Genomic DNA, 22,024 nt, shown 5'->3' on the forward strand with positions numbered 1-22,024 from the left:
CATCTCAGGAGGTCGGGGATCCCGGTTTTCCCTTACCTGGACGACTGGCTTCTGAAGGCAGAGTCCCCAGAGATAGTGCAGCGTCATCTGCAGGTGACATCTCAGCTGTTATTCGACTTGGGTTTTTCGATCAATGTGCCCAAATCTCACCTGGTGCCCTCTCAACGCAACCAGTTTATAGGGGCAGTACTGGACACTACTGTGTGTCGAGCATTCCCTCCTCCTCAAAGGATTCTCGACATTCAGGAGATGGTCCCTTTATTCCACAGTGGAGCGGTTGTTCCTGTTCTGAAGGTCCTTGGCCTGCTTGGTCTGTTTGCCTCCTGCATTCTGTTGGTCAACCACGCACGCTGGCACATGAGGGCGCTCCAGTGGTGTCTCTGCAAGCAGTGGTATCAGCACAACGGGGATCTCAGGGAGTCAATCAAGATCTCCAGAGAAGCTGCAGCGGATCTGTCTTGGTGGAGCGTAAAGGGCAATCTGTCACAAGGAAAGCCCTTCCATCTACCTCCATCGGTGGCCACAGTGATAACGGATGCATCCACTTTAGGGTGGGGTGCGCATCTGGGGGATCTGGAGATCAAAGGACTTTGGTCTCCAGAAGAAAGGTTGCTTCACATCAACCTTCTGGAATTGCGGGCGATTCGTTTGGCGCTCAAGGCTTTCCTCCCTTCCCTTCGTGGTCAGTCGATTCAAGTCCTGACAGACAACACGACCACGATGTGGTATGTCAACAAGCAGGGAGGAGTGGGGTCTCTTTGTCTATGCAGAGAGGCCTTACGTCTATGGTCCTTGGTTCAGGACCATCGGATTTGTCTGATGGCAAAAATCATCTGGCCGGGGTGTTGAACGTGCGTGCGGACAGTCTCAGTCGGCAGTTTTCCGCAGACCACGAGTGGAGGCTCCATCCGGAGGTGGTTTGTCACGTCTTTCGGACGTGGGGGACTCCTCGGGTGGACCTATTTGCCACCCGCGAGAACGCGCACTGCCCGTCGTTCTGCAGTCTCCAGTTTCCGATGCAGGGGGCGTTGGGGGACGCGTTTCAGTTGAGTTGGGGCTCGCGACTCCTTTACGCGTTTCCTCCCATACCCTTGATTCCTCGGGTTCTGAGGAAGATTCGTCAAGACCGGGCCCAAGTTATATTGATCGCCCCGGATTGGCCAAGAAGGGTGTGGTACACAGATCTTCTCCACCTCTCCTTGTGCCCTCCGCTCCATCTCCCTCTGATGGCAGACCTCCTCTCGCAGTCGGAGGGGCAGGTTCTACACCCCCACCTCCAGAGCTTACACCTTCATGCCTGGAGATTGAACGGGGCAACCTGAGTTCATTCTCTCTCCCGCCTGATGTTGTGGATGTTATTTTATCGGCCAGGCGACACTCCACCAAGTCCATTTACTCCTACAGGTGGTCTAAGTTTGTTAAATGGTGTGGAGAGAGATCCATTGACCCTTTAAAAGCTCATCTTTCTGATGTGCTTCAGTTTGCTCTTTCCCTGGCTCAGCAGGGCTGTGCTGTGGCCATGGTCAAGGGTTATCTTTCGGCCTTATCGGCTTTTCTATGCCTTCCAGATTAACCGTCACTTTTTAAATCTCCGGTTGTTCTGAGGTTTATCAAGGGCCTTACAAACATGTTTCCTCCCACTCCATTTGTAATGCCTCAGTGGGACCTTCATCTTGTTTTAACCTTTCTGATGGGGTCCCCATTTGAGCCTCTACATAGCTGTCCTTTGAGGCTGTTGTCCTTTAAGGTGGTTTTTCTTGTAGCCATAACCTCGGCAAGGAGGGTGAGTGAGCTTCAAGCTCTTAGTTCTAAACCTCCGTTTTTAACCTTGCATGCTGAAAGGATGGTTCTCAGGACCAGGGCTGCTTTCCTGCCAAAAGTTGTCACTCCGTTTCATTTGGGGCAGTCCATTACTCTCCCTGTTTTTTATCCACCTCCTCATCCTTCCAAAGAGGAGGAAAGGCTTCATCGCCTGGACCCAAAGAGAGCTGTAAGCTTTTACTTGGACAGAACGAAGGACTTTCGTCTGGACGATCAGCTCTTCGTGGGTTATGTTGGACATTCCAAGGGAAGAGCGGTGCACAAGCGCACGTTGTCGAGATGGATTATCCTTGCCATCAAGATCTGCTACACTCTAGCTAGTAAGACCCCTCCTGAGGGCATTAGAGCTCATTCAACTAGAGCTAAGTCATCTACATCTGCTTTGGCCCGGGGTGTTCCTGTGGCAGACATTTGTAAAGCCGCGACTTGGGCCTCCCTCCATACCTTCGCAAAGCATTATTGCTTGGACTCAGAGATGAGGAGGGAGGGCCACTTCGCACGCTCTATCTTACAACACTTTCTGGTATAGGAAGGTGGACACCCTCCTCCGGGAGAGGGGACTGCTGTGGGAATCTATTCACAAGGTGAGGAATCCACTGGCAGATGTGTCCATCAGAAGAACAAGTTACTTACCTTCGGTAACGCTTTTTCTGGTGGATACAGTATCTGCCTGTGGATTCCTCACTGACCCACCCGCCCCCCCGTTGTCCACCTTTGTATACCATGAAAGAGGTCTTGTGGGAATGTTTTGATATTTTCTTGTGCATTTGTAGGCAATGCTGGTTTGTTTAGCATTCCTTTTATTTGTATGCTGTGTATATATGTTGGTATACTGTATACTGTGTATACTTGGAGTTGTCGTTGGTTCACCTGTTCGCCTCGAAGGCACGGAAAAAATGGGTAGAACTGACGTCGTCACGCCGACGTGGGCTTCTTATGGCTCCGGTGACGTCGTACGGAGTCGCGTGCGGAGCCGATGCATTGTGACGTCGCCCACGTCGACGTGGAGTGCTGGGAAAGAAAAGTTCCGTGGAATGCTGGCGCAGGGGATATTCACAAGGTGAGGAATCCACAGGCAGATACTGTATCCATCAGAAAAAGTGTTACCGAAGGTAAGTAACTTGTTCATCAGAAAGACCGTCCCATGGACAAGAGCGATTCTGAGAAGGACATCCAGTCTCCCCATACCCTATCGTGCTTTTCCGGGCACCCCCTAGATTTATAATGTATTTTTCTACCATAGCAGAAAATCCATCACCCTTGTCCATTTAAGAAATGGCGGGACATTTTGAGATTGCCAATGCTGATTAGTGTCTCTTTTTTTGCAATGGTAAATTCCACTCCGACCACCAGCCTGGTGCTGCGACTCCCCCCAGGGGCCAAGCAGGCCCAAAAGAATCAGCTTCGGGTCCAAGGAACAATTCTGTGTATGACGTGAGAAAGGGTAGTGCACATGTGTGACCAGTTAGTTTAGATATTGGGGCAGCCCAAAACCATATGGAAAAAGGAACCCAATAGGTGTCAGCACCACCAACACTGCCGTGATGTCCCGCTCCTCATATCATGTGATTGTGAGGGGCTGTAATAGATGCAGTGTAGATATTTTAATTGGATGAGGCAGAGCATTGTCTATATCGCCAGGGATCTAGGGACCATTTTTGCCTAAACCTAGTCCTCATCGTCTAATTGGCCCAAACCCCCCTCCCAGGACTCACTGAGAGTTGTCATGGGGTCTGGAGCATTGTTCACCAGTGTGCAATAAAGGTGGGATGTGCCCTTCTCAACAAGGTGTTAGTCAAGCAGGTGAGCCACAAGGGGATTAAATTGAGGGAGGGGTTTTAAGGGGTCTAGGGAGGACTAAAGGGCATGTCACAGCTGCAGAAAGCGATACAATTGCGACGAGGTGTTGAAATGGTACATGGCCGTGCCCTGCCACATGTCCCCCATTGTTGTAATGGCAATAGAGTCCCATGCCCTAAATCTCTGCAGGGCAGAGAGTGGGAAAGCCAAGAGCCAGTCCAGAGTGGCGTCATTTCCATCATGGCCCCATGCTATCTAACCTACCTCAGTGATTTGTGCCAGGACAAAAGGGTCGAACGAGTGGCCGGGGGGAGGGATGTGGGAACTGTGCAGCCATAGAGTAGATTAAGGGTACCACGGAGTTCCAACTCCATGAGTTCCACCGCAATAGTGGGATCCTGGCTGTCAGCGAAGAACCAGTTGGTGATGGGAAGAAGGTAGCTGGCCCAAAAATATGATTGGAGATCAGAGAACCCCAATCCTCCCTCGTTGGGGTACAACGCACATTTATAGAAGTAGATATGTGGGAGGCTCCCAGCCCAAATGAAACTTGTTACCTCAGCTTGTCGTGTGCAGAAGAAAATAGAGGATGGGGTGGGAGTAGTTCTGTATGGTGTAGAGAAATCTTAGCAAGGAGATAATTGCTGTTGGCCACTTTAAGGGGGAGAGTGGCCAACTGGGCCATGTCCCCCCTGGCCGTAGTGACGAGAAGTGTGATATTAAGGTCCCATGCATATTGTTGGAGAAGGCAATATGTATCCTCAGGTAGTGGAAACGTTCTGTGGACCATTAGATTGGGGATATGGCCCATGTATCATCATGGAGGCCCTGGAATGGGATGGAAGTAGATTTGGACCAGTTTACAGTGATGCCTGAGGCATCAGCGTAAACCTGTAGCATATGTAAGAGACGGGGTATCGAGGCTTTAGGGCTGCAGACATAAACATGCAGATCATCTGCATGGAGGGAGACTCAATCTTTGCGGACATCAGGCTATCGGAAGCTGCACAGTTGTGCGTCCCGCTGTATCTATTCCGCTATGGGTTCAGTGGTGAGTGCAAATAAAAGGGATGAGAGAGGGTAGCCCTGACCAGTTCCTCGTTCAATGGGGAAGGTGGGAGAGGTCGCCCCATTGACCCAAACTCTCGCCCAGGTGTTCGAGTAGAATGTTCGCAACCAGTGGCAAAAGTAGGGCCAAAGTTCATCTGCTCAAGCAGACAAAACAAAAAAACGCCATAGAACTAAGTTCAAGGCTTTTTCAAAATTAATCGAGATGAGGGCTCGACGTTCCGCCTTGTCCTCATAGAGAGCGATAGCATTATGAACCCTGCAAAGGCAGTGCCGTATGCCACGACCAGGCATAAACCGTTTTGGTCAAGGTGAATAAGGGATGTAACTATCTTTATTATGTGGTTCACCAGGACTTTGGGCAGGATCTTAATTTCCGTATTAAGAATGGCCCCACAATCCCCGGGATGTTTAAGTGGTTTAAGAATTACAGATATGTGGCTCCAAGGAAGTCATAGGAGAGTTTGCCTACCTTTAATGCCTCCTCGAACATTGAAATTAATGGGGTGGATAGCATGGAGGCTATTTTTTATACATAACTAATAGAAAGTCATTGGGGTCTGGTGTTTTCCCACTATGGAGCAACCCTATGGCCGACTTGATGTCAGCAGCCGTAATGGGTTCGTCTAGTACTTGTCTGTTTCTGTTGGTGAGTTGGGAAAGAATAAGGTCTTCCACGGTAGGATAGAGGCGTTCGGCCTCCCGTGTTTGGCAGTCAGCATAAAGCCTGGCGTAATAAGGGGTGAATTCCTGCGCTATCGATTGTGAGTCTGCTACCTTGCGGCCTGTCACTGTAATAATGGAAGGGATCAGGTGGAGAGCCAGGTCCCAGCTAGCTAGCCATTGCCAGAGTTTCCCAACCTTGTCCCCAACTCCGTAAATCTGACCCCCCTTTGAAGCAAGGTGAGCAGAGCTTGCGGTGTCTAGTTGTTCCTGGCAGTATGCGAGTTGTTTTAAGTCTGCCACATGTTTTAGATGGGCAGTGAGGTTTGCAGAGTAGGCCCTGTCAGCTAGGCAAAGGTCTTGTTTAAAGGCCTAGACCTCTTTGAGTCTACGAGAGCGGGCAGCTGACCGGTAGGAGATTATATGGCCACGAAGAGTCGCCTTCAGGGCCTCCCAGAGTGTGGTGGGGGAGGTGACGGATGGTGCGTTGATTTTAAAATAGTCTGAGATGTGTGTCTGAAGGAAGTCCACAAATTCAGAGTCAGTGAGCCACTATGCGCTGAGGCACCAATGACTGAGTTGTTAGTGTCTGGAGGACTTGAGGGTCAAAGTGATGGGAGCATGGCCTGTCTGTGCATGTGGGGGGATGTGTGCATTGATCAGTCTTATAGCATCTGCACCTGGAGCCAGAGAGGGCCAAAGAGGTGGCCCAGATGTCCAGATTGTACATTAGGCAATCAGAAGGGTTGCTTAAGTCAAGCCACGGGGACATCGCAGAGTTAAAATTGCCCCCTAGAAGGGTGGGGCCAGGAAGGGATTGGAGGAGTAGGGGGCAAGGGCCTGTAATTAGGAGGACACAAGCATGGGTGTGTAAATAGAGGCAATCATTCAGTGAACCCCCTCCATGCCCCCTGCCACCAGACCGAGTCCCCCAACACAGGCGTTGCATTGCAAGCGTGTTGCGTGCAGAGGGAGGCGTTTGTGAAGGAAAATGGCAGCGCCTCTGGAGCTGGCTGTATATACAGCATGATAGACTCGAGTGTAGCCCCCTCGTTGTAGCACAGGACAATGGTTACCAAGTAGGTGTGTTTTTGAAGGTGCACCACTATTGGAGAGTGGCATTTGAGTATTGAAAGACAGCCCCCATTTTATTTTGTGATTGAGGCTGTTTACATTCCAGAAGAGAGCGGTGAGCAGTGTATTAGTGTGTGTCATGGGGGTTGAATGGGAAGGGGGTAGGCAAGATAAAGCAGGCTCAGAGTGCAGCGGTAAACTGGAACAAAAAAACAACACACCAAATAAACACATTGCCATCAAACTTCAATCAAATCCCAGCAAAACTCCCCCTACCCCACACTTCCACCCCAGCAGCATCTGTTGCCCTTGCAAACAACAACCAGTAACTAGGTGGTAAACAAAACAAAGAGTGGCCTACTGCTATACCCAATCCATCCCAGTTGATAAAAGGATATAGTGGTCCTGGCGGCACTAATGTAATCATGTTCCTATGTGGCCCCGGAGGCAGATCAGGTATCCACCAGAGAGGGGGCCGTTCATCCGGCAGTGGAGTATGGTGAGGTCGAGCGGTGAGGAGGAAGGGGCGTCCCCATGATTCTTCCTTCATCTCCCTCCAGGTCCAGAGAGGGGTGGCCTCAGGTGTGGTGGCAGTTGCGGTGTGTTGATCTCATGCGTTTCCTTGGGGGAGAGGCCGAAGGCCTTCTCCACATATGAGGAACCCCACAGGGGCGGGGCGGTGCACTTTAAGGGAAGCAGTTTGGTAGCCCACAAGAGGGCTTTGGACTCATGGAGTACATTAGTGTGAGCGGGAAAGAGGAGCATGTTATGAAGACCCATAGAGTGAAGCCGTTGCTAATCAGTGTCATAAATTCTGCGCCGGACTGTACAGCACGGGTGTAGTCCGGAAATGTCATTACTTGGGTGTTTTAAAAATGGAGGTCTGTTACCTTGCTGGCCTTTCGAAGGATTTTATCCCAATCCTGGTATTTCAGGAATTTGGCTATCAAGGCTCGAGGTGGGGCCTTGGGAGGGGGAGTCCGAGCAAAGGAGCGATGTGCCTCCTCCACCACAAATCAGTTAGACTGGGAGGAGGCGGGCAGCCAGGAGATCAGCCAGTTCTTAAGGAAGTGTTCAGGCAATTTCCCTTTGGAGCCCTCAGGGAATCCCACAAAGTTCAGGTTGCATCGATGGGCTTGGCCCTCAGCATCTTCCGTGCGGGACTCCAACCCCGCAGATGTCCTCATGAGGCGGTGAACTGTAGATTTGAGTTCCTCGACAGTGTCTTCCAGTTCCAATACTCAGCCATCAGCTTTCATGACTGTGTATGCAATTTCCCTGAGGTCCAGATCAGAAGGATGGACATCCTCTGACATTGCTCTTACAGCTTGGAATGGCTAGAGGCACCTCCTCGTTTCTTAAATTCCACAAGAATCTGAAGACCTGGCTTTTCAATAACCAACCTACCATAGGCAGAGCTAGGCACACACACCTGCTCAGCACCAGGATAACCTCGCGGGTGCGCTCAACAACTACATATAACATAATAAGTAACAGTGCCAACCCAGATTGATTTACACATATTTCTCTCCCAATAAATTCCCAAACCCTTCCATACTGGTAAATCCTCACATCTCCCTAAAATAGACCATCTTCCTTGTCCAGTGTACCCCATTACTTTTCTGGGTCTTCTGCCATGCTTGCTCTAAATTCCTCATAATACCACAGCCTACCTCTGACATTTATGTGGGCCTTTCCAATTACATCCATGTAGTTAAAAATAAATGATGCTGTTCACTATAAATGCTAATGTTTATCAAAAACGCTGATGTCCAATTCTTTACTGCAATAGGTACCCATGGAACTCCTCTGCACCTCCTGTTGGTTGTCTCTGAGCCTTCCTTTACCCTTTCCATGTGAGATAAATATAGTGATGCAAGAATATGTGGAAAATGCACGCAGTGTCTTAGTGCGTCTACACAGTTTTAATTAAGCAGCAAATTTCAAATATATTTATTTCATTTGTGGACCTTTGGCTTATGACAGACAGCATCTTGACATCACTGATAGCTCCAATGAGGCAGAGCTTGTAGTCACAAAAACCTTCCCTGGTCTTTGCGGGCCTGTGAAAACATGAATTGGGGATCTCATTATCTGTACTTTGCTCTTAGTTCCGGTGATGGTGAAACTCTGCCCATCAAAGACCTGTCACTTTTCAAGGAGGGGATGTGGCACATCCGGTGGTCTCACAGAAGGACATGAAGGTCTTAGTAAAGAACCAGGTCTTCTGTCTTTTTCTGAGATCTGGCACAAGGAGTTGCAGAGCTGTGCACATAGTAGTCAGATTAGTCTCCCTGAGACTTCTGTAGAACCTTGCATTGAGGTTTGCCTTGCTGGAGCTCATGCTGCTGTTGGGTGTTTAGCTTGCCAATAAAGCCTGTACATACTTTAAGCCCAAAATCCCCGGATTTCCTTATGCAGTGTAGACAATTTTGTATTTTATTATCTGCACTAGAGATACTCAGTGAACATTTTGGAGCGCTGGAGTAATGTGAGCCAAATTCTTTAGCTTGGTTTTGCTGTCGCTGTAGTTTTAATAGCTCTTTCTCTGGGCTCTGTCTTCGACAATGTTGCGCTACTTGGCTTTAGCCAACATCAAGGATCTGAACTGTTCAATCTACCGAGGCATTGGCAAGAGGAGGCAGAGCCCCTGTAACCTTATGGTTTTTATCAACTGAGATGGGTTGGAGGTCAAATGATAGTTTTCCTAATCCAGTTTTTACTCTAGGAGCTAGGGTCAGGCAGCACTGAGCTGCGTTGGAGAATTTAATGATAAGGAGCCCCTGAAGAATGTCTTACTCAAAGAATCTCCGCTATATCCTGAAGAACGTCTTACTCTAAGAATCTCCGCTAGCCCCTGAAGAAAGTCTTACTCCAAGAATCTCCGCTAGCCCCTGAAGAACGTCTTACTCCAAGAATCTCTGCTAGCCCCTGAAGAACGTCTTACTCTAAGAATCTCCGCTAGCCCCTGAAGAATGTCTTACTCCAAAAATCTCTGCTATCTCTTGAACGTCTTACCCCAAAAATCTCTGCTATCTCTTGAAGAACGTCTTACTCTAAGAATCTCCGCTAGCCCCTGAAGAACGTCTTACTCTTAAGAATCTCCACTAGCCCCTGAAGAGCGTCTTACTCCAAGAATCTCCGCTATCTCCTGAAGAATGTCTTACTCTAAGAATCTCTGCTAGTTCCCTGAAGAACGTCTTACTCTAAGTATCCCGTCCTCAGTACCATTCAGGTACAGATAGTACTGCTTCATTTAGCAGTATATGCACTTCAGTGATGCTATTGTTTTCTGCCTTTAAACTACTGAAGTATGCAGCTGAATATAATCTACATACATTTTGGAATTGTGGATGGTATTGAGATATTACCTGTGCCAATGGCCTCATGTAGATATTGAAAAGGCGGTTGGAGGGGTGGGAACCCCTGCGGGATTTGATTTCTTTTTTTATTTCTGCTTGAAGAAGTCAAATCGTTTTAAACACATTTTATGAAGTTTACACTGCTTTAATATGCATATTTTTCATTTCTTTTATTTTAGATCTCTTTTTTTTAAACTACTATCAATTTTTATTTCTGCTCAAGATTATCAGACTAACATGGCAAATCCATCAATGATAATTTCTACCTTCTACTATGCAGCAATTTATTAAAATCTTTATAATGTAATATTTTGTACTACCATGCACTAATCCGATTTAAGGCAAAGAAATTTGGATTGGCACAAATGTTGATGCCATTGGCTTTGGAAAAGTTAACTCTGTTGTAAATGAAGTTTTGACAAGGGCTGTTTTACTTTTACTGGAAAGGCAATTTGACAATCAATTTAAAGACGTGCAAACTAAAGTACAAGTTCTGTTATTTTCTTATACGGTAATGTGTGTTTTTGTGGACTCTATATTTGTGTCTTACCTGTTATTGTCTAGTATGCATTATTCGCTTTGCCATATGTAAAAATCCAGCCTTTAATTGGTCCTACATCTTGCCATAATCTTAGGCTAGACTTTTCGTGACCCGCTTATTTACACTATAACAGATTCTTGCTCAGTGTTCAAGCTACAAATATATCAGCTATCTTTATTTGATCTTGACTGTCAGTGATGTCTGCATAATTGCTGATGCCCAAAGAGCAGGAAGATTCTGATACCATGTTTTGACATTTTGTATTTTTCTTCAGGTCTCAGGGGAGCCCCAGGATATTCCTTGGATCAATCGCATCACCTTCCTATTGAAATGGATCCATTAATTGGTACGTTAGTGTGAACATTGGTTTTAGATGTGACAGGAAGTGAAGTGAGTGCCATGTTTCTGCCCCACAGGTTAAATGTGCTTCAAGTATTAGTAGGAGGATGTAATTACTGTACTGTCCAGATAGAGAGTAATCTTGTCTAAGATAGCTTTGCAACTAAGGCCTTTCTGGAGACATGATGTGCTTAAATTAATTGGAAGTTAGCACATTATTAGTAAGTTAATGTTCAAGTTTGTATACTAATGTTATCTTATTTTAGACTCTGTAGATTATAGTGAGACGTGCATGCAAAATGTTGATTATATACTACACTTGAAATCCGTGTCAATCCATTGACGGGAGCTACTGCTTGTAAACAGAATAATAAAAAAAGAGAGAAGCCCTTTCTACATAATTTTAATCCAACCCAAGCATATTTTTATGTTCTTATTAGAGAGAAAGAGGATATGCATGCGCTAAGATGAAAAAAACATGACAGAGAAAAATGTCCCTTTTCTTGTATAACAGACTTCCCCATATGTGTTGTGGACCAGATGTTAAAAGTGAGGCATGTTTTAACAGAACACTGATGTCGCCATATATAACTGCCATCTTATGCATTAATGTAGGATTTATTTTCCTTCAAAATGCATGCTCCTTGACTGTGGTTTAGTTCTGTAGTCAGGGCCGGACTGGCCGTAGTGGTCCCCGGGCTTTTCCCTGGTGGGCCCCTAGGAGGCAGTTTTTATTACCGGGGCCGGTTTCGCAGCATAGCTGCAATATCAAAAGTTGCAGTGGTGAGACAGGAGTGGTGCTTCCATCTAACACCCCCACACCCGCTCCCCTGGGGCCGGCGGAGCTGTATGCCAGGGCCGGTTTCAGTTCCCAGTCCGGCCGTGTCTGTAGTGGCAGGGCAGGACATCATCACACGGCTTGAAGCTCAGGCTTGAGATGCTATAGTGGTGCATATATCTCCAGTTCTGTCAGCTTTAAGTGTTCAAAGAATATGCTGTCAGTCTCATGTGTGAAGACTCTGGAAGGTCATGTGTTGTGTCACAGGGACAGAGCAGCTAAGTAGCAGCTTTCAGAGACCCTCATATCGTTTACCTTCCTTCCACCATATAGCAACTCGACCAAACTTTGAAACACACCTCTTAAGTAAAGGTTTAACCCTAATGCAAGTAAAGCTACCGCCACTTGTGATGACAGTCTTTACAGTACTGCACTATGCTAAGCTTTCAAATTAAGAAATATTTGTTGAAGATAATTGCCATGTAGACTGATGATAGGGAAAGGAGTTAAATCCCTTTGGGCTCCAAGTGGGTAACATCTGTAGAGAGCTCTATTCCCCCCTCAGGATATATAGACCTGCTAACCCACCGCCTGCCTATTTAATTGCTCAACTCAACAGCATAGCTTTATCCAATCTTCTTGCTCCCAAAGTCTTACACAGAGTGACAGGTGCCTATTCTCTAGCATGCAAACCAATGTAGGTACGGTAATCCTGGAATCAACACCAACATTTTACTATTATGAGAATAGTTTCTAGTATACTTTAAACTGTAGATTCAATTCTGCTATTCAGGATCTGAGAGGGCTTCTCAAAGGAAAAAAGTGACTTTGCATATGAAGAAACATTTTTTCCCCCCGCAATTTAACTTTTTTATTTTTGCTGTTTTATTGTATGTATAATTTACTTTTAATCTATGTATCACTTTCGTATGTGGAAAGAAAGAAGGGTCATATTCTTGATAGTTGTACGACTGAAAATTTCATTTGTTATTGTTTGCTCTACACTTTTTATTTATGTTTAACCAAACCTTCATTGAACCGTCAGTTTTTTTGCTCCTATAAAAATTTATAATTCGATTTTCATGCACCGTACAGTTATAAATAGTCCATAGATATGTTTTGAATCCTTTCTATTCTGAGATACCCACATTGTCCATGCAGTCAATCTTGAATTTGGTAAATTGTTCTTCAGAGATATGCATGCATGAGTGATAGATGGCGGTGTCATGTGTTCCTTTTGTCGTGCAGCCAACAACTCGGGTGTGAACAAGCGACAGATCACAGACCTCGTGGACCAGAGCATCCAGATCAACGCACACTGTTTTGTGGTCACAGCAGACAACCGTTACATCCTTATCTGTGGTTTCTGGGACAAGAGCTTTAGGGTTTACTCAACGGAGACAGGTAACACACGTCACGTGGCGTTTTTGCGTGCACTTCCCTTACAAAAATGGTTGCCTGTTAACGCATTCCCGGTCCAGGATGCAGCCATCATTTAAGAAATGGTAATGTGTCACATAAGCAAGCTTCTGCTGCATGTAGAATATTCTCAGAGGCAGGATACACTTAAACAGTTGAAGACTTTCAAGAGCCTGCTGGAGGGTTTCCATAATGATGGATTTGTTGTTCATAATTTTTGGAATACCTCTGATCAACTGAGCAGGGAGTTCTTGGCGGGAAACAGCATTAATACCCCTGTCAACAAGTGCTAAAAACTGTTCTTTGTGGGGGGGGTTTGGGGAGGGGGTGTTTAAATAGCGCAAACTCGGACTGAAGATATCAGAGCACTTTAAATGAGTACCAGTTGCGTGACAGAAGGGCACATCATTTTTTTTGTTTTGTTAGGCAGGGAGATTAAGAGATTAGCCCAGAATCACAGGATGTTGAGTGTCCCTGTGAAGACTCGAACCTGGTTCCCCAGCTTTTAGGTCGACCGCTCTAGCCGTTAGGCCACATCCTCTGTGTACACAGTGAAGTTGCTCCTGGTCCGCTGTCATTAAGAGAGCATGGGCAGATAGAAGGAACGCTGTAGGGGAGAGGGGGCTGAAGTCATCGAGATGACTGCATCTATCACAAATATTCTACAGATCATGAACAAGTGACGAAAATGGAAAGAATCAGCAGTGATACATGGGAGTCGCATGCACTTTGATTGGCAGAAACTTTTCCCCATCTGCCAGTGTTACCAGTCATCGAAAATACTCTTGTAGTTGTAACATGCATATGACAAATCTAGGAGTTTCTTCTGTGGAACAGTCATAAAGCATTCGTGACAGCCATTTTATATTGTAGTCTGTTGAAGTACGTTTTATAATACTAACCATTTTTTAACATAATGGTTAGCACCTCTGCAAGAGGTACGGTATTTTCAAGTGGTCCAGGAACTTACATTCTCACCTGAATACAGATGTAAAATTGTATTGTGATTGTTGCACAAAATGAAATGTCGCTTAAGTTAATTTTCAAATTTTGATAAATGTGTCCTCATATGTAAAAAAATATATATATATATATATTATAAAATATGAAATTACAGCTATCAAAGTTGGTGTGTGGAGAGTAGTACTTTAGCATGCCCCATTTTTTGAGCTCTAGTAAGCCACTAGTAAAGAAATAGAGGTCGTGTGGGAGATTGTTCTTGCAACTAAACAAAATATTTACTACTGTGGAGTAGAATGTAGCACTTTCCCGTACATTTTTTTGAATGGTATTACAATAGACCAATAGTACATTTTGTGGTGAAGACTTTAATATTTTGCATGTTACCCAGATACAGACATGCTCGTTAATTATCATAACGCATCTCTGGAATATCTGCATCAGTCAGGTAGCACAGAGCACATCCATTTTAACTGTGCATCACATATTCTGTTTTTGCTGCTCACAACTCTCCTAGCCGTCATCTTCTTGAGCGCTGCTACAGATAGTTTACCTAGCAGTACCTTCCTTGATTTCGTTCTTGCTTGCTCGTCAGACTGTAACATTTTTAAAACAAAAACCCCTCAGACATGGTGTGTGGCATCTACTTCAGCTAAGTTGACAGGTCTGCTTGGAAAACATTGGTCTGTCTTTAAACACACTTGACATGGGTAAACCTGCATGTGTTCACCACTACACAAAGCAAAGCCTCTTAATCTTACTCCTGGCAAGCGGCAAATAATAACATTAGCCAAAAGTTCACATTTATAAGACAGACTGAATGCATCAATTCTTCACAGTCCTGGTCATAATTCTGCAAGAACAAACCGCTTACCTCCTAGCATTTGAAAGATATCCAAACCTGTCCACATGTTCTAGGGAAGAGGCCACCGGTTAAAATTATTGTTTTTTGTAAGGTGGTTCTTGTTTATCGTAAATTACTAATGTTTTATCCTGAATTTCTGTCTCCAACAAGAGTGCATGTTGTGGAAGACCTGACCGCGCTTTTCTCTGGCATTATGCTAGTGCCATCCTGCCAGCGGCATTATAATATATCATAATTGTTTAACCCACATTTCTCTCTAGAACCTATTTGGTTTATCTCAAGGTGAGTGACCCACATCGACACATGCAGTTGGGAATTGGAACACTTCAATGATTTTTCCAGATGTCATCTGGTGTCATTGTTACTTGATAAAGAAAAGACTCGCAGCCTGTACTAAAAATGCATTCCATAATATCCCCTGTAGCTTTAATGTGATGCAGGGTATTACTCCTGCTCTTGAACCATCTGTCTGGCATCGGTTCTCCCCTTTCTTTGCTCATTCCATCCCTTTCTTCCCACTGCGGATGGAAGGCTATCCCAGATACCCTAGGGCTGGTGGCACGCATGAGAGGAAAAGCACTGGGCGCTGTGCAAAGACCACCAGACACCCTCATTCCTATTTTCTCTGCTGCCCATTTCACAGCAGACCACAGCATATTACTAAAAGTTAGAGTGTGAGTGGGAATATTTTAACTAAATCTAGCTGACACCAATATTCATCATCAGCTGGGGGTGAAAGAAGAAGGGGAAATCAACATGACACATTGAATTTGTGTCTTCGTTGTTACAAAGAAAGATACTGTGATTTGGAAATGTATAAAACAAAACAATTCCATTCACATGGCCTCCCTCACAGGAATCATCCCCAGCCTAACAGAACGTGTAAAATCTGGAAGAAATTGTTGGTTCAATTTAATGTAGTAAACAAAAGACTCCATTTTCATAATGGCCTCTCGAAGTCCTCACTCCCTCACAAGTGGTAATTGGAGCAGATCACTGGTCAGGGAATCCTGTACTATTGCATTGTGGTCTATTCGGGTCTACCCAGTGCATTCAATGACCGACTGCTTTTACTTCAGAGTAAGGTGAAAATATTGGCCCTTTATTGGAAAAAAAAGAAGAGCACATCAAACCATCCTTAACAAAAACGTCTGGCTCCTGTTAGGGCCCGGGTTCAGGAAAAGTGCCCTCCATGCACATGGTGTTCTGAGACAAGAGCGCATTATACACATAGAAACCTGTCCCACTTCTTCTCATGTAGGATGTTAAGCCTAGAGAGGAGTCCATAAATGCTGTATATCTGGAGATATTGGAGCAGGTAGATTTAGAAATAAAGAATCAGTCCACCACAGTTAGCCTGTTAGTGAGTTTGATTTGTGTCACCAACAAATTCAAACTTTGTTCACAAAATGCAACAACCTCATTCTTTTTTTCCAGCAGCACACACGTCTTATGTCTTGTGAACTCTTTTAAGGCCTCAAATGTAATGTGAATCATAATTATAAAGTATATGACATATTGATTTCATTGTGTAGTTTGTTATTGATATTACCCCACATACTTCTGAAGTTAATGACGGGGTTACACTAAACTGTGATGGTTTTTAAATGAATATTTTGTAGCAATTAAACTTGTGTTGGTCAAATGTGGAAAGTGTCATCGATGAAAAGGAAGGAATTAGAACATACTCATTTCTGCGTTTACCAGTGCAATAATGTACAGACCCGTGAGCCATGCATCCATAGTTATACAGATGTTCGAGCTCAAGCCTTTGTGTGGTCATTCTCATAATGGAGCAGGAGAAGGGTGCAAAGGCGAGTGTTAATTATTAAATCAAGGGTGCTATCGGAGACCTTGTTCTGAACTAGATCGCCACATCTAATTTACTTTTTAAGGTATTTATACATTGGGGCTAATAATACCCACCTGTGTACCATACTACATTTCCAGCCTTGAGAAAGCCCATAAGACGAAACGGGTGTTGGCTGTTGCACGAATAAATGAGGCTATTGCATTTTGAGGACATTGTTCGAATTTCACAAAAGCGCCTTTACTGTGATGGACTGATTCTTAATTTGTTTATCTTTCTGCTCCAATATCTCCACATATACGTATTGAGTAGGGAAGCCTCATTGTAGATGCTAGGTTCCCACCCTTAGGCAGTAGGGTGTTTGATATTGTTGATGCACCTTGTCACCAATACTCATTCTCATTCCCTATAACATAAACCCAGTAAGTATTTGCTAAGTGCAGCCGAATTTGTACCACTGCTACCACTTGTAATAGGCTATACATGCTATCAACATCAGTTCAGCAAGTCAAATTATCCAAGTGTTCTAGGAAGTCGCTAGGTCATCCAAGTGATGTCACGTGGTATGTGACGATGACTTCATTGCAATAACTCAGGGTGTTCTATCACGACAGTAGCAACATTGCTAAGTGTTTCAGGCACAAGAAGATGCACCAAAATGTTATATTGTTCTTTTTAAAGGACTTGAAGAAAACGTATATTTTGTGTGTTTTAAATAAGAACTATAAACGTGAATGTCTTTAAAAAATGTTTTGAATGGCTGGTTCATATTTTGCACACAGGGGTTCAATTTAGATGTGTATAAGTACTTCAACGCCTTAAAACATCAATCCTGGCGCACGGAATCATGACTGTCATTTTTTTAAATTTCTAAGCATCACTTATGAATGCTGACATTCCTTACTTATGGAGGAGTTACTGCCTTTTCAGTCTTAGGGTTAGGGGTGGGACATTAGGTATTTCTGGTCGGGCAGCCTGTAAACGCTGGTGAACATTGACAATACTAAACATTTGTTGGGATTTAAATCCCACATACAGGTTTCGTAAAACTCTAAAAATGAATGAAGATTTGCTTTTCTCAAGGGAAGTAGTATGTGTATTTCCAAATTTAGACTACGAAAACAACCCCGTGTCGAAATTGATTTTGCCAGAGGGCAATTTTCTTTTGAAAAAGCACAGTTGCGTAGGACAAATTTTGCATGTGGTGAAAAATCGGCATCAATACATTTGTAATGTGAACTATGTGCATGATCGTTAATGAATCCCAGAAAGTTGGAATTTTTTCTCTCACATGGATGACTAATCTGAAAGGGATCATTTCCACCTTCTTCATTCTCAAACTGATAAATCAAACCAAATATCTGATCATATATCTCGTTTTACCTCAGTTTCTAAGTCATAGTCTGCACATGCGTTATTGTGCGGTGAAGTGGTTATGTAATTATTATTGGAACATTTAAAATGTTGAGAGCCCCATTGAAGACAATGGAGTATTTCTGGGCCTATAATGGCTGGTGCAAGCCAGGAGTTCCAACATTCCAATGTTTGTCTACATGTTTCTCCCTTCTTAATTTAAAACATTCTACCCTCAGTGGGTGAAATGTTCTAATAGCCTTATAGCCCTTCTTCCACAGGCTATACCTGTTGTTAAAGGCACTCTTCCTCACCATAACTTGGGTTCAGGGCTTTTAACAACTGGTATAGCCTTCGGCAGCAGGCCAAAAGGCTATACTAACTCATATGATACAGAAAGGTATGGCAGGTGAGGACATTATGTATAAGCTCTCACATTGCCTTCAAACCGAGCTAACCTCTGTATTGTGCTCAACTTTTTTGAAGGAAAATTAACACAGATCGTATTTGGCCACTGGGATGTTGTTACGTGCTTGGCTCGATCAGAGTCCTACATTGGCGGGGATTGCTACATTGTCTCTGGATCACGGGATGCCACACTTCTTCTATGGTACTGGAGTGGGCGACATCACATTATTGGTGATAACCCAAACAACAGTAAGTATTTTTAAATGTGTTGTCAGTATGATACTACCAAAAGCTCCTTTATCTTAAAGAATGTTTATTGGATGTATGGCATTTTTTGTTACATTCCTTTTCTGCTCCTAGATCTTAGGAACTTTCCGACAGTTGACAAAAGCCATACTTATTATTTGATTTATGGTAGGAAGTATTTGTGATTCCGTGATACAGTTCATGAATATATAAACGTGGTCTATTCATTGACAACATTTTAAGAGAGGACATCATTTTTAATAATAAATGAGTGGTCCCATGAATGCAGCACAAGAAGGTGCCATTTATACAATTGTGATTCTAAGCGTGTATGTCATTTTGTGGTAAGAACCTGCGGTCAATTGTTTTAAAGAGGATGTTGCGATCTCTCTGTTGCTATAACTGTGCATTCTTCCATTCTGAAAAAACAGGCACACACTTCTGCTAATTTTTATGTTGTGTATATTAATCCATATAGCCCAGACTAACTGGTCTGTGGCACTGTATCTGTTTCAAATCAAAATGGCCGCTTAGACCTACTTCTGGATTTCCTCTGCCCTGAAATCTCACGCTAACCTTCAAGGTATTGAATTACATTAGGGTTTTGAAATGCATCTCTACAAAACCTTAAAAACAGAGATGTTTTGGTGGTTTTCATTTAGCAACTCTCTATTTAGGGCTGAGATATAGTATAGTCTTCCACTACATATTTCCGATAAAAAATCATCTAAGAAGGTTAGCAGCTTCCGAAAGCCAACCTTCTCATTATATCAGGAAACATTTCAAACTAGCAAATTAGGACTTGTTAGCTTGGAAAAAATGGCAGTGAAATGTGCGAGGTCCAGCAAATCCAATTAGTTAACATCTTTAGGAAGGAACCTGTAAAAGGACGTGCATGGTATTCTCCCGGAAAGATGGTTTCCACCGCGCTGTCATCTGGAGGCAGCGATGATCTATTCTATATGGGCGGATACAAGGATGTGAACGATTTCGAAACACATGATAGGTTATAATAATTAGCTGGGTTAGCTGCTTGGCTCAGTAATGATCTTTTAAGATGAAAGACAGTTAATTATCAATTCATGCTTCATTGCATCCAATTAACAATAGACAATTTACTTGCATTCAAGAAGGAGAGTGGGAGCTGTTGTCTGTTTTTATCTAGCTAGAGTTCATATGCTGAAAAATGGTTCCAAAATGAGGCTTCCATTGCTTTAGTCCTTTGTTTTGTTCGGCTTTTATAAATAATGGAATTGTGAATATCACACAGAAGCCTTCACTTTCTGTGTTGCCAACGAGATTGCACAGACTGAATAATATTTTATCTAAAAAAAGTCTGTTATAAGAATATTTCCACATTTGTAAGTACACAAAGTGAAAAATATAAAACATGGCCACCACACCATTACAACAACTGAATGAATTAGCACAGGGTTCAATGAAGTGTGGGCCTTGTTAACATCCACAGTGTGCCTAAACCTCTCCCACCTCTGTTTACAAAATCTCCCCCATTGTCCAGCAGACTTTTCAGAAAATGGGTCACCTGCTCTTATTTTCCTGGAAGATTTGTAACAAGAGGGCTGTTCTAAGCAAACGTGCATTTCCCCTTTCTAGTGAGATCATTTGCATCATTTCTTGCCCATGAAGTTGAGTTGTGGTTCACTGTGTGAGGCATCCCTCACTTTTCAAATAAAGCTTTAGCAGGGCATCTACTGGCTGCAGAATGATGAAGGTTAGCGGGGGCAGCAATCATGTGATTCAGTGGGACGTAGGAGGCTTGTGGTGGTTTGAAAGGGAATGGTGCTGTGGCTGGAGGGCTCCCTGTTTTGCTACAGTAATCCCTGGTGTTCAGAAGCTCTTTGGAGTAAAACCTAGATTCTAGATCTTGGAATAGTGGATGGATTGTAGAGTGCTTTGTTTATGCTGACCTAAGGCAGTTGTAGTCGGGAACTCCTTCTGAGAGACTTTGCCCTTCTTTTGTTCATAATATTGATCTCAATAAATATTCTTACCTAATTCTTCTTCCAGACCACCATATCGCTGGACACCACACTCTATGCAAGGGCCACGATTCTTCGATGATTTGCTGGAAAGCATTTTTCAATGGGGAAATATCATTGGGCGCTGCATTTCCAGTATACATTTTTTGTGGGATTTGCCCAGGGTGATGAGACATTTCTATCTCTTGCAATTGCTTGCCCATACAGAGAAATTAAAAATTGTCTTATTGATCTAGAGACACAGTTACTGTGCGGCATTAAGGGATCAAGGCATGTTGGGCATTTTTAAAGAGTCTATGGTCACGGAATGAACCATTGCAAGGCTCTTGATCAAATTGTCCATAACCCTATGTGATCAAAAAGGTATTTGTGGGATTTTAGGAAAGGTGTAAAAAAACGACAGCTTTCTAGATGCAATGGTTCACCCTCCAAAAAGTCAGCTTTGGAGGAACTCTGATAGAAGTAAGACAGCCATTCTCTTTCCATTTAGTTAAAAGTTCATCACCCATTTGTGGCTCCTTGAACGGTGGCTATGGCACTAAATGGTTTCTAAAACACTCCGTGGCCTCGTTTTTTCAGAAAATGGCAGTGAAACACCCTATTTACTTCTCGGGGTATATTTCTCCTTCATCAACATGGAAAACATCTACTAATGGTTGTCTTCGTCTAAGCTTGAATCGATTTTAGGATGACAAAATCGACTCTATTGATTTGAGTAAAACTGCCATAGAAAAATACTTAAGCTTGTAGTATGCTCTAAAAATAGTTTGCTGTTGGCAATATCTGTCTCTATTTTAGCAAAAAGGCCAGGGCCAAGCATATATCTCAAATGCCCTTTTAAATTTTCCATTAAGTTTATTCTATGAAGTCTATTTTGTTTTAATCGTTTGGTAATTTTCCACTTGGTATAGCAAAATGTATTTTTACACCAAATACTTATTATTTTTTTTGTTAAAGAGCTTAATTTAGTTAAATCCGCATTCCCTTTTATTGGAGCCTTCTTCTGTTTAAAGGAAGGGGCATTTCCTCTACCCCAGTTCTATTCCTAACCCACCTCTTGGTGGGAAGTGCAGCTTTAAAAGGTATAGAAACCGCCACACCTACCTTACCAGCAGAGCCTTGAAGTAGTACAGACCCTTCCACCAGCAGACCGTGAATCTGAGTCCTGTTCCCATCACAGGTGTATCTATAAAAACTCAGCCCCAATTGTTACTTCGCTGACATTTTAAAAATGGCCGATAGTCTTTCCAAATTCCATATATGAATTGATTCACAGTGTTACGGCCAACAGAGAGTACAAAACAATACGCTAAAGTGCCAGTTTCAGATGGCTAGAAACTTTATCTTCAGTCTAAATTTATTTGTTTGTTTTTTCGTAATTGTATATTTTATTTCCCAACCCAACTATAATACATAGATGGCATAAAAACAAAAAAAGCATGAGCTATGCTTGCAGACACGTTGACACTTATATATGCGAATAACATATCAAGCTGTTTGTTGGTAGGTGGTGTACT

At 43.6% G+C, this 22,024-nt stretch overlaps 1 protein-coding gene across 6 annotated transcripts in view; it reads left to right on the forward strand.

The window, feature by feature from the left end:
• NBEA (neurobeachin) overlaps positions 1 to 22,024 on the forward strand; it is a 1,788,010-nt gene that overhangs the window by 1,729,831 nt on the left and 36,155 nt on the right. For all 6 annotated transcript variants that reach the window (XM_085621699.1, XM_085621702.1, XM_085621701.1 and 3 more), the window contains 3 exons: positions 10,604 to 10,675; positions 12,695 to 12,850; positions 18,340 to 18,510. In XM_085621699.1, coding sequence (XP_085477825.1) covers positions 10,604 to 10,675; positions 12,695 to 12,850; positions 18,340 to 18,510 — 399 coding nt within the window. The remainder of the gene's footprint in view (positions 1 to 10,603; positions 10,676 to 12,694; positions 12,851 to 18,339; positions 18,511 to 22,024) is intronic.

This window comes from Triturus cristatus, chromosome 8 (genome assembly GCF_964204655.1).
Source record: "Triturus cristatus chromosome 8, aTriCri1.1, whole genome shotgun sequence".
Lineage (NCBI taxonomy): Eukaryota > Metazoa > Chordata > Amphibia > Caudata > Salamandridae > Triturus > Triturus cristatus.